The sequence below is a fragment of the Malaya genurostris genome, chromosome 2, assembly GCF_030247185.1.
Source record: "Malaya genurostris strain Urasoe2022 chromosome 2, Malgen_1.1, whole genome shotgun sequence".
Lineage (NCBI taxonomy): Eukaryota > Metazoa > Arthropoda > Insecta > Diptera > Culicidae > Malaya > Malaya genurostris.
Genome location: NC_080571.1, coordinates 200,532,489 through 200,546,229, shown reverse-complemented (window position 1 = coordinate 200,546,229; position 13,741 = coordinate 200,532,489). Strand labels below are relative to the sequence as shown.

The window sequence follows — 13,741 nt, the reverse complement described above, 5'->3', positions numbered from 1 at the left end:
TCGATGAAATATTCATAAAAATCACCAGAAAACTGTGGATTTTGATAATATCTGTATTGCACAAAATGTCAAAAAACAAGCTACAAGTCGCTCAAAATAGTTTTTGTCGTGAATACGACTTACTTTACTATGGGGTGCCTTTTACCCTCTGAGAGAGTGATAAGTTTTTGATCGTGAATATCTCTTGTTGTATCTAACGAATCAACATAATTTTTGCCTCATGCCATCGGAAATATGATCACAATTTTATGATAAAATTTTCAGTTGTGTGACATAATCTCAAATAATTCTAAATTAAACTTTTTTGAAATGTTTGGTATAAACGAGTATCAAAGAGGATAATTCATAAGGCGCGTTTGCCTTTCTCGTATTTTTAAAGCTCATAGCTCAGTGATCTGTGAAAAGATATATATATATATATATATATATATATATATATATATATATATATATATATATATATATATATATATATATATATATATATATATATATATATATATATATATATATATATATATATATATATATATAATTCAAGTACCAATAGAATCAAATTTGTTTTAACTTAAGCGTGTATAACAAAAGCATTGAAGTATTTCAATAGTACACTATTGAAAAACCTGTCTCATTTGACCCATGTCAACACCAGCCAATCAGAACGCGTTCTGAAGAAGAGAACAAAATATCTGCTGATGTACAACAAATCGTTCGAGAAAAATGTTCCGAAAAGTGGTGAATATCGTAGTGAGTTCCTCAATTTGGTCCTTCTGAATGCTAGAAACGAATCCCTACAGCATATTGATAGTTTCTTTCAATAAATTATGCAAATCCAAAATGAAATAATGAAAATTCTGTATGCGGCTATTTTTATAGCCGTTAGGACTGCCCATTAGTGAAAAAGCTACAAACGAAATCACGTAAAAAGAAACCTCTCAACAAAAATTGGATCAGTTTGGATTCTGTCGCCATTGCGAACAGATGTATTTTGTGTCGTTTGCAAAGCTGGTTTCGCTTTCGGCAAGAGCGATTACGTCACAGCTGCCAGTCATTTGCATTGATGAAAAAACAACGGTGGAGAGCATTACACAAAATCAGCCGTTCTAATGGCTCTAAAAGTTTTCTAAAGAACTATTAGGATTTGTTGTTCGCAAATCGAAGGGAAATATCCTCAGTTTAGTGCAAATCTAGAACAGTTTGGTTAGATTTGTGCACTTTTCGCTATGTAAAATTCACAGTAATCGAGATCAAGTGATGCTTTCTTTGTTTTTGCGAAAAATGTGGAAAAGGGGAATGCTTGCATAATTCATGCAATTGATCAACAAATTGATATTCGGAAGTGTTAAGGAACATGTCAGTTGTTTTCGTATACACGACATCCAGTTATGTCTCTGACATTACCCACCCGCCTTTTTTTAAATGATTCTGAAACTACCTCCATGGACTAGAACCTCTGATGTACATACAATTGCTAACAAGAAACAATCAAGCAGAAATTTGAAAAAACGCACTATAAATTCAAAACCAAATGTTCAAACCATTATTGGAGCACTTTACAGCTAGAGTTAGAATAGGTTAGGTTTGATTAAGTAGATAAAAATATACAATTTCAAGGATGCAAATCCAAAATGAAATAATAATCAACTCATTCAAATTTGGAGAGGTTAAGGCGAACATTTCCGGTTCGAGAGATGTACTGTCATAAGTGACGTAACCAACAAATCCCAGTGTTGTTCAATGAAACAAAACTTCTCGAAGATGAAAGAATCGATTTCGAAAAACTTAGACTCGTTTGAAAGCTACTATTAGGTTATTTGATAAGCTCAAAATAATAATTGGCTTGAAAAGAATCTTATAAAAATTTAAATGAGACTATTTAAATGGCAAGAGAGAGGCATTATCACACCACTAGGTGGATTAGGGAGGGTTTTTTAATACTTATGTTTTACAGCAGAACCACTATTTTCAGAGATACACGAATTCTGCTGTTTCGATATACGCTGCTAAGCGACCGTAAAAACCACTATAAAACGCTCCGAATGGTCTAGAATCGTAAAGCAAGGCTTTTTCTAACATGATTTAACATAGGAAATAGAGTGAGTTCCACTTTTGAAGGTACTTCCGGAACCGGTGTAAGCGCAATCGGTTCGAGAAGAGTGACTGGGATCAATTTTGGGGTCAATGGCTACAATCACCGGTCGTTAATCGAAAACCAGGAACCAGGAAAGCCGAACTACCGACTGGAATAGTTTTGAGACAAATTTATAAAATATTTTACATTAAACTAAAATAAAAATCAATAATTATTTTACGTTTTTTACTTCGTCGCTTTTAATGACGGTATGAATATTTGAACAATCTTCACCCTGTAATTCCGGAACCGTATGACGGATCCGGATGAAATTCGGGAATACTGTAATTCCGGATCAAATAAAACTCAGGAACTTTGTATAAGACAACTGTACCTTTCAATTGAATCCAAGCTTGTGAGAATCGGTTCAGCCGTCTCTGAGGAAAGCTAGCGCACTTATTTTCATTTTCTTACACATATCACCCTGTAATTCCGGAACCGAAAGTCGAATCCAAATAAAATTCAAAAACTTTATATGGGATTACGAGACCTTTCATTTGAATCTAAGCTCATGAAAATTGGTTGCCATCTCGAAAATCGGTTGGTGCCATCTCGAAAATCGGTTTTCACAGTGATTGCATAAACTTATGTTGATGTTTATTATATTTTAAAGAGACGTGAACATTACTATGGCGGTTTAGGACCACCCTCCCCCAGAAACCGTCATGGTGTGGTATTTTAGGAACGGTTTTGATTAGTAGATGTAAAAAAGTGATGATTGAAGTAATTTGAACCGGAAGTCATTCTCTTGAATTTTGAAACGACTTTTCAACCACAGTTTTCCGACATTTACTCATCGAACCCGTCTCGAAATATCCATATTGTGATGTATTGTAACGAATATCGATAAACTGGAGTTTGCCATCACGACATAGAACATCCTTTTCCGGGATATACTAATAATGTTCGTTCCAAAAATATCCATTACATTAGATACAAACGATATAAATAAGGAAAAAAATTACGTTCTGTATTCCAAATAACGTAAACTTTTTTACCTAATGAATTCCAAATAACGAAAACTTTTTTACGTCATGATTTGATTTACGAAGCCTCTATTATTACATAAACGATGCCACCATTCCTATAAATACTACCATGATACAGGTGCGTGGAAAAAGTTGCCATGCATACAATCAAAAATTTTACTGCTAATTGCATGAGAACATGTAGAAAAAATTTGTATAAATACCCTAATAAAACCAACTTATATTCCACAAGCAATAATTTTTAAACGGGAGTCTCGAACTGAAAAGATATTATGTTACATCAATTTTACTAAGCCCCCTGGTGGACGACCTTGAAAGTTACAGCCGAGGTTATATAGAAACAATGCTCAATTCACACGTACTAAAAGCATACAAATTGAAAACGGATAACCTCATCTGTTCATGCAAGAGCATACTAGTGGGCCATTTGACTAGGTTTCACTATTTCTAGTGCACGAAAATAAATATCTAAGTTGACCAGTGAAACGATAAATAGTCGTCAAAATCATGATAATGATAGTCATCAAGACTATGTCAAAAAAACAACGGTTCGCGATTGACTTGTTTTCCACTGAGAGAAAAACAAATATGAGAGAAAATAATGTCTCAGAAGAATTGACTCAAATGACCAAAAATCCCATCCATCCCCTCTCTTGCGGTAGGTGGAAACCGGCCTCTGGCAGTACTGAAAAACACTATCATTTTCCTATAAAACCATTTTCTCTCCGAGGTTTGGTGTTGATGTTGTTGTCGCTCTTGGCTCCCACTGAGAACACAGCTGATCGATGTGATTAAACAGATCTGCACTGACACGGACGGTCATGAGAACAACATGCTAGTCAGTGGCCAAAAACACACCCATACACTCGAACCCAGATGATCCTCGCCCGTCATTGGAAATGATCGCGCGGATGAAGGAAATTGATTTTTCTTTACCAACCAGAGAAGAATCCTCCCAAGAGTTGATCATTCGTGCTTTCAATGCGCTGTCGGATAGCAGGGAAAATTTTTCAACTCATCAAGAGTGTAGTTATGAAATAAAAATTGAGAAACATAGTGAAGTTTGAAAGTTCCCTATATGGTGTTAAACAATTTGAAGTGAAAAGAAAGACGGTGATATAACGTTGTGTCCAGAAAAATAATCCTCAACTGAATAACAGGTGCGCTAACATGAAGAAATGGTTTGTTTGATTCTTTAAAAATATGTTCTATCCATAAGAACAAAAAACTACAATTCACCTATGTGCCATTTGTCTTGGCGAAAACAGAAGAAAACTGTTAAATAATAGATCGTTAACATGGCCATGTTTTCTTCCACTGCATACATGATTGCATAAACATAACGAGGATCGTTTGCAATTGAAAACAGACATATTTCGATCTCGCTTTCCCAGTTGGTGACTGAGAATTGTTATTCTGAAAACAGCAAGAAAAACTAATTTACAAATTTGTTATCTAAGTGACCGATGAAATTTTTCACCATTCAAAGATGGCGGCCATCTGAACAAGACGACAAAACTGGTGCTGATGACGGCGGCAATGAATCTATCTATAACCACCACACCGCTTACAAGGAGGAAAAACGATGTTTCGTGTTTTCTTTGAACCTTCGCTCGTTCCTTAGATATACTGTTTTCTCATTTTCAAATTTGACCATTCCCCTTCGGCTAGTCATTTTTTTTTGGGTTTCTTCAAACAACGCTGTCGAGTTGTGCAAGAAGGAAGCCTGTCGGTTAAACTGCACATATTTTCTCATTCCCTGACATTCACTGCTCAGAAATGAGAGCTTAACTTTTTTCGTCACCATTAGCATCAACAACAATACTCACCATACGAACTTGAAATATCTAAAAATATGCCGTCCACAGTCTGCATGGAGGACTGTGGTCGCGCAATAACTCATAGCGGAAAAAAATTGAATGAATACTGAATTTAATAGTTTTTCACCGTTTCCCTCAAAAGCAACCCAAAGCAACAACTCCAGAAGAGTCTAAGTCACCATGGAAAAATCGAGTCGACCGGTTAGAAACCGCAAACGCAGTAGGTTAGTCGAGAATACTAACGTAGCAGCTGTTGCTAGAAAGTATAGTCTTTGGAAACGTGGACTTTGTTGTCACATACGCTAAAACAATAATGCTTCATCTATTCGGAATGTTTTAAATTTAGCCTTGCATCAATCAAGACCAACATATTCCATGTAATTTTGCATGTTTTTCTATCGTTTTTGTTGCGACACGCTTACTTGTATTGATCTGACGGCAAACGGTAAACGTAGAAGTGATTCTACTTTTCGTGGTTTATAAATACGCGTGCGTGAACTTCACAATCACACTAATGATACTCACCAACCGCGCACGATTTACATGCCATCAAGCAACCACCAGCCAGAACAGGTCACTCTCCCATCGAATGTTTGTTTTTGTTTTACGGTTGAGTTTGTTGACATGTAATCAACCCATACTACCGCGAAACAACTGTTTCTAGCAACGATCACTAATATTAGTATATCTATCATTTCGATTTAGAAAAGCGTGGCCACCGGGAGACACTCATCGACCGATCAAACGTCTTTTTACGCCGGAAATCAAACGGATGCTGAAGGATTGGCTCGTGCGGCGTCGTGAGAATCCCTATCCGAACCGGGAGGAAAAAAAGCTTCTGGCCTGTGAAACGGGTCTAACCTACACACAAATCTGCAACTGGTTTGCCAACTGGCGTCGAAAACTGAAGAACTCAGGCAACGATCCGATCAAGAAGACGTGGGGAAATTTGATCAAGAATTACAACACCAGTGCCAAGGGTAATGTGGAACAATTCAGCATCTGCTCAAACGACAGCATTTGGGGTGAAAATGGTGACGACTCGCAAGGATCAAGATCACCACAACAGTGCTTTCCCAAACGACAGTATGTGGGCTACACCAACAACATGACATCCAATGGCAACAACAACAACAACAACAATAACTGTAACGGGTTCACAAATTACATGAAATTTGTGGAACGAAGAGGTAGTGATACCTCCGATGACGAGAATGGTCCGCACCGATCGAGAGATATGTACTACGATCACTGTTACACGCCTAAAAGTTACAATGCAGTTTTTGGGCTACCCACTCAGACCCGTTGCGACCAGGTAAGCTGTAGAATCCTATTATTGTCACTGTAGAGTTACAGAAGTAGAAATGAATCATCAGCGAATTGCTTTTACGCTCAAAAGTGCCAAACTCAGTCTCAGTCCGTCGAGATCGGAAAATCATTAAATTTTCATCCGAGACCAACCTCCGAAATTACAAACAAAAATCTGCAAAAATGAAAAATCTTTCGACCTCAAAGAAACTTTCATAATTTCATCTGGTTCTGACTTCCGCTAGCATTAGAGCGCCGCTCTAACATTTCAATACCACTTTTGTAGAACGATTTAGCTTTTACCTCAAAATAAGCCTTAGTTTTAGCGAAATTTCTGACCGGCGAGCATTTGCTTCAGATCTATAAACAGCCAGTAGTCGCTGGGAGCCAAATCTGACAAATACGGTGGATGCCCAAGTAGCACGTTAAGTTGCTGTCCTGTATTTTTCTACAGATTGTGCAATTTATCAAATTAGTTCATATTACTATTGTAGTAACTGTTATGTTATGGAAAAAAGCGCAATTTGTGTTGTGCAACATATCTTTAAGTTCTTCCGTTGTCACGAACATTTATTCACAATTATTGTGCAACTAATACAAAAACTCATGCATCGACCCCATTGCAAATGCAGCAATTAAATCAGCGAAAAAACAATTGTGAATCTACTACGTAATGTAAACAAGAATTGAATTGATGTTTACAAAAACATAGCAAACATAATTTCTAATGAATAAGTTTCACATTTGATTTTCAATGCAACTGCTCGTAACTCAAACATGGAACTTTGAAAATTTCTGCACATAAATAAATGGTAATACTACATATTGTAGAATTGATCTTTTATGTTTTAGTAAACAGAAAATCGACAACGAACTGCATTTTTATGGTGAAACATGTCTTCGTACGCCTAAAATTTTCAAGCCTCTTTAAATGTACGTGTTTTAATGATTTCTCACCTATTTCTATGCAAATAACAATTTATTCTTTTCAATGAATATGGTCGGGAAAGTGTTTAAAATGTGTATAAGATAGTTATCAAACATTCATACACCTTTTCAGACGATTTTAATCATATTGATGTTTCAATTAATCTGAAAAATCTTGAAATAAATTTTTCTTCAATATTTTCCAATATGGCATCGAGAGTTACAGTGTGCTGAAAAGAAAATGGTTCACCTAACGTAATGATTTATTTTAACTAAATGAAAGGAAATATAAACATGTAAATACTGAAAAGAGAAATTTTTGTTTTTATTTTAATCAAAATAGTTGACTTAAACAACAGTACAGTTTAGTCATTCATCTTAGTCAACCCGACATTTGTGATACGCACTGTAGGTATTATTTTGGTGAGCCCATGTGCTTTAGTTGCAAAAACAAGTTGCTCAAGTGGTAATATATAACTATGAGAGTAACTATGATGAACTTAACTTTTCGATCAATATCTTTGAAAAGTGATGTCAGGTATACACCGAATACAAATTATCTGATTTGATTTTTGTTTTAATTGCGTATGTAATGATGTATTTCTGAAACTTTTATGATAATATTCTCATGTCGGCAAGTTTTACGTTCATTTCAAGCAGATAAACCTGGTACAACTTATTTGCAAGTTTCGAATTGAGTTTCTAAAAATGAAGAAATCTGCACACATTGACCTAATATTTCATGAGGCAACCAAGACTATGCAGACTCGGCAGCAAAATAGTTTTTACTGCTAGGTTTTCGATTCTGATTACCATTTTTTGCCTTGCGGAGAGTATAATTTCACTATTTTTTCTTCACAAGAGATAAACAACCATTTCGGCATACATTGAGTCGGATACAATTATGAAAGTCATTTGGAAAATGTTTGATAAGTTGAACAATTTTTTTAGTTACTTCGTTTTTACATGACGATGTGAAAATTTTGGCAGAGCTTCTATAACTACTAGTGCAACGTGGGCAAGTTGGTGATTTGCTGCACAATTGTTTTAGATATACTTAAAATTATTCTATAGTGATTTTTTGGTATTATCGTGAAACTTAACAGATATAAGTTGCAAAACCGATTTTAATATATTTAAAAATCTTTTTGAACATATCTAACATAAAAAACAATTCTAAAACAATTTCAGCCTCTTGAAATTTCAATAAGTTACATTTGCTATTAGGTGTACAACTTTGCTTCCGCCGTTTTTTTCCTAAATTTAAAGCTTTATTGCGAAAAAGTGCTTATTATGTATTATTCAAAGTATTGCCCGTCGCTAGCGACAACTTTCTCCCATCTTCCCGAAAATTTTCGGATCCCGGCTCGAAAAAAGGAGTCCTTTTATGACGCTATCCATGAAGCAATCCATTTTACCAACTCTTCGAAGGATTGAAAATGTTGATCTGCCAGGCCGTGTGCCATCGAACGGAATAGGTGGAAGTCAGAAGGGGCGACATCTGGGGAATATGGCGGGTGGAGCAAGACTTCCCATTTCAGCGTTTCCAGGTACTTTTTGACCACTTTTGCGACTGAGGCCGAGCATTGTTGTGTTGGAGGATGACTTTGCCATGTCGCTCTTCATACTGTGGCCGCTTTTCTTTTAGCGCGCGACTAAGGCGCATCAGTTGCGTTCGGTAGCGATCTCCGGTGATGGCTTTACCCGGTTTTAAGAGCTCGTAGTAAATTGTTATTCATATTTGAAGGTTTTTTCTCTTCCACCATCATGTTTGTCTTCGACATCGAAATCACCATCTTTAAAAGGTTGAAACCACTCCCGACACGTTCTTTAACTCAGAGCAGCATCACCGTTTCATCAAGTTTCTTAAAGCATTCGATGCGCTTCAGTTGCATTTTTTTCGAATTGTAACAGAAAAGTAAAACTTCCCGCAAATGGCGAGAATTGGGCACATAAACAGACATTTTCGAGCGGGAATAATACGAAAACAAGAACAACTGTCACTGAACCGGCGATGACAATTCGTTAGGCACTGTACACACTCACTTTAAAGGCATTATCATCTATGTGTTTTGACCAGCCTCAGCCGGTACAGCCACCTATCGGAAAACGGCGGAAGCAAAGTTGTCCACCTGATAGATAAATATTACACCACGCACATCCCAAAATACCGAGGTCATAGCCTTTCTAGCCGATTGTTGTGCTTTCAGGCGCTTCGTTTTGATTCCGGAGTGAAGTGATGAATCCATGTTTTATCCACTGTCACATATCGACGCAAAAATTCCGGTTTGTTACGTTTAACAAACACTGCTCAGAATCATCAACACGTTCTCGTTGTTGGTCAACAGTTAGCAAACGTGGCACCCACTTTGAACAGAGCTGTCTCATAGTCAAATGCTCATGCAATATAAAACCAACGCCTTCTTATGATATCTCTACGATGTCAGCTTACTCACGCAACTGCACTTTTCGATCATTCAAAACGATTTTGTGAATTTTTTTATGGTTTCTGGTGTTACCGCCTCATTTAGACGTCCACTGCGTTCGGCATCATCGGTGTCTCTACGACCACGTTTGAAGTCAGCAAACCAACGTTTTTTTTTGTAATTTCTAATGGAGCGGATTCTTCATAATACTTTTCAAGCCATTGCTTTGCTTGAACGGTATTTTTTCCCATCAAGAAGCAGTGAAAATTAAGATACGAAATTGTTTTTGATCCATTGTTCTGAAAATAAGAAAAGTAGCGTCACCCGTAGCACAATAACTCACAAACTAATGAATAGAAAATCATGAAATTTTAACAGCTGTCATTTAAAAGTTAGTATTAACTAGAAAAAGGTGACTGCAATAAAATGGGCCGTATGAATAAAACGTAGCATGCTTGAATTTCGGTAGTAAATGTTACATGTGGATCACGTTCTTGTCAAAATCAGAGACTTTACTACACAACAACATTCGAACATGTAGTATTTACTACAATTTTTCGGTAGGCAGCTCCAGAGGTTGCTATTCGTGTGTTTACTGATATAATGAAGTAGAAAAATTAAACAAAGTGACATTTTTGCAGCAGTAACTACGTTTCTTGCTTTGTGCATACTTATGCAGGTTTTCCGGCTCAGTGGCTATACGGCATGCAGTAAATGCTCAAATTCGAAAGCAGCATAACTACATGTTCTAACTTGTTTTTTTTTATTCATACCAAACCGCGTTACACTCTGTGGATTTTGTTCTTGAGAAGATACTACAAACAACAGACTTTACTACATTTTATTCATACGGCCCATTATTTCGTATTCCGGAAGCAGGTTGGTTGCCTTCTTCATATTTGGAGATCTGTATTTCCATGTTTAAATTAAATGACTAACGCGTTAACGGTTAATTGTTTTGCAATGATTTTTAATCAAGAAACCGCTAAAATTTATTTTTGGACAAACATAATGTTTTGGAGTTGTTCAGCCAAAACTCAAAAATGTTCAAGATTTCGTTGAAAAAAAGTGACTCAGTTAATAGATAAATTGAGGAAAAACGGTAAAATATGATTCGGACGATCATTAAAACTATTTGTAACCTTTTTTTTTCGAGTTCTTTACGTAATATCAATCAATTCAATTTGAAGAACTTGTAACTTTTGGTGGGTTGGCGGTTCAATGCATAGGGCGCTGGTCTTACAAGCCAGTGGTCGTATGTTCGAGTCCTGACCTGGAAGGATTCATAGTGTCAGTAGGATCGTAGTACTAGCCATTCAATGATCCTGTACGCTATAAATCGACTGCGAAGTCTGTTGGAACAGAAAGACCAAATTCCACTAAAGGGATGTAATACCAAGACTTTGACTTTGTAAATTGATGGCCAAACAAGCCGACTTTGGCAATACCGATCTCCGGTATCGGAAGAATATCCGGTACTAATAAATATTAATTGTTTTATCCGACACTATATATGTTGCCGGATTTGGTGAGATTTTGCATTCGCAGTGTAATGGTTTTCATGGTAGATAGTAGGTAGCTAAATTTCTAATTTGCTATACATTGGAAACACTACTGCCACCTACTCGACTGTTCGCCGCGATCTTTAAAAACGTTCCACTACATTCCGGAACGATAACAAAATCCTCCTGCCTGTTATAGAAATATTCCAACTACAACAATTTTAACATTTATCACACGATTTCCCTAAGTGTTAAAGACAACTTTATTTCCATGTTACATAAATCACACGAGAATTCGATCGGGATAAAACAAAAATAAACTCATTTTAACCATCAGCAAAACAAAAATATATTGGAGTGAATGTTGCACCCAAAATTGTGGCTCAGTGACAGCAGCACCCAAATCGTGGTGGCACCTCGTGTCGATCGTGGTGACATCTGCAAGTGTTCGCAACGCTGATTGAACAAATTTTACACACATTTCATATGTGAGCCTGTATATCTGTTATCTGTGGTGTGGGTGCTCAGTGCCGATTGAAAATTGATTTTGCAGAAAATGTGCAATCAAACAATCTTACTGCAAACACTGCAATTGTTTTATTTAACCACAAATAGTAATAAAACATAAACTTCTTCACAGATGAATTCCTCCGCCGTCGGGTTCACACCTGATTTCAACACCAACACTACCTCCATCCTAACGGCTAGCTTCCCCCATGCATACCGAGCTGATAATGGAACTTACTACCTAACACCCAGCACAACCGTATCTCCGGCCCACAACATGAAAAGTACAAATAAATACAAAAACTGTATCATGGAAAAGTACCTCCGCGACCTGAACGAAATAGAACCTGATGACATACCTAGTGTCGGTGGGCAACCGGATTCCTCGAATCCGTTCCAGCAACTGGCTGGACAATCTCAACCGACTTCCCAGCCAGCGAACGGTGAAGTCCGAGGGCCACCTTCACTCTCAAAATGGCTCGAAAGTACGGCTAAGTTTACTCCTTCCAAAAATAACTACATCGATTGGAACCAGCCTGGGTATGAGTTCACCCGATTGAGGTTATATTGTGCATTCATTAATCTGTCGATATCTAATCATTACAGAAAATCATCCACGTCGAAGAAGCGTTGCGATTTCAGTTACTTCAATCAACCGGCGCCGGCATCGCTACAGCAAAACCCGTCTGTGTCCCAACTACCGTCTGATATGATAGGGCAGGATATACACCAGAGAGATGAAATCGATGCCGCCGAAGCGTTGACACGGCTAGCAAACAATTTTCGATTGAAGTTTTATACCTGATGCGATACAAGATTTTGACAGCTTGTATATTCTAAGCAATAGCATTCCGAAGTGTACGCCAATCAATAGATTATGGTTTATTTACTGAGTCTTAAATGTTTGTTTAGTGAACTTTAGAATTAAATAATGAATTGTGTGACTGATGCCATAGAAACTCAACTAGATTTGTTTACCGTAGGCTTAATTGTTTGGAACTGATAGGATTTAGTTCGATGTTATGTTTTACTGTTTGTTATTGGAAGCTGAATCGTTTGAAAAGACTTCAATAAAATGCTAGTTTGAAACAAGAAGTGTTAATCCTTCGTGTCTACCCTGTTCTTATGCTGTGACAATTCCCAATTTTTTTCAAAATTATTTTAGTCAAAAACCAAAACAGCCATGTTTTTGTCTAAAATTTGGGACCCCTGTTTGGGAATGCTGTCCTCAATCCAGATCATTTTTATCACTTAAGGTTTTCCAACTGAGATTTCTTTGACGAGAACCGCCAAAGCCAAAGATTTGTGACGAATTTCTTGATGAAGTACACAAAATTCATCTCCACTTTTTCGTCGCCTAGAGTTGGATAATGAACTTTCTGATATATCACCGTGACTCAGTGGGCATTTTTAAGTTGACCTTACTTATCAATTAGTAAACCAGACCAACAAATTGGAATTACATTGATACTAATCTTGATGATATCGTCTCTGCTTTTGAGTCATGAACCATAAAAAGGGTAGACATTTTTGACATTCATCATCCTGTAATTCCGGAATTCAACAGTATCCAATTGAGCTGTAAGACCTTCCATTTGGATCTGAGTGAAATTGGTAATACTAAGACCTCTACCTCCGGCACTTTTAGAACGGAAAATTGGGAACATACATGAAACGAGTTCATATGGCCACCAACTTACAAGACCTGATTTTCGAAAGAGTTTTATGATCCGATTTGAAAATTTCGTTACTTTTCAAGTCATCACTTATTAGACTGTTTGAAAATTTTTAACTCTGATCACCTTGTGATTCCGAGCCCGGAAGTTGGATCCGGTTGAAATTCTGGAACTCTGTATGGGACAACAATGCCTTTCATTTGGACGTAAAATCAGTTCAGAGTTCGGAGTAGAAGAAAATCGATTTCAAAGTGATTACTACTACTTGTTCTAGTTTGAACTACGATTAAACATGAAAAATCTTCAAAAAATGTGTAAAATTGGGTAAGGTTAGGTTTTCTCGTACAAACATTTTTTAAACAGTATAATGCTGATTTCTCGAGTGCCATTTATTTTGGATACTTTATTTGTTATTTCCGGGCAGGCCCGTACCCAGGATTTCGTTTCGGGAGGGG

The 13,741-nt window shown here is 36.9% G+C and overlaps 1 protein-coding gene across 2 annotated transcripts; it reads left to right on the top strand.

Moving 5' to 3' along the window:
• Window positions 1-3,999: 3,999 nt before the first annotated feature.
• On the top strand, window positions 4,000-12,703 carry LOC131427018 (serine/threonine-protein kinase atg1). Of its 2 annotated transcripts, XM_058589889.1 has the most exons (5): window positions 4,001-4,280; window positions 5,083-5,164; window positions 5,646-6,255; window positions 11,744-12,150; window positions 12,217-12,703. In XM_058589889.1, exons 2-5 carry the CDS (start codon window positions 5,121-5,123, stop codon window positions 12,413-12,415), a joined length of 1,260 nt encoding a protein of 419 aa, XP_058445872.1. In that variant the 5' UTR covers window positions 4,001-4,280; window positions 5,083-5,120; the 3' UTR covers window positions 12,416-12,703. The 2 variants fall into 2 exon arrangements, with proteins under 2 accessions (XP_058445873.1, XP_058445872.1); XM_058589890.1 differs by lacking the exon at window positions 5,083-5,164 and having other exon boundaries at window positions 4,000-4,280.
• Window positions 12,704-13,741: the final 1,038 nt, after the last annotated feature.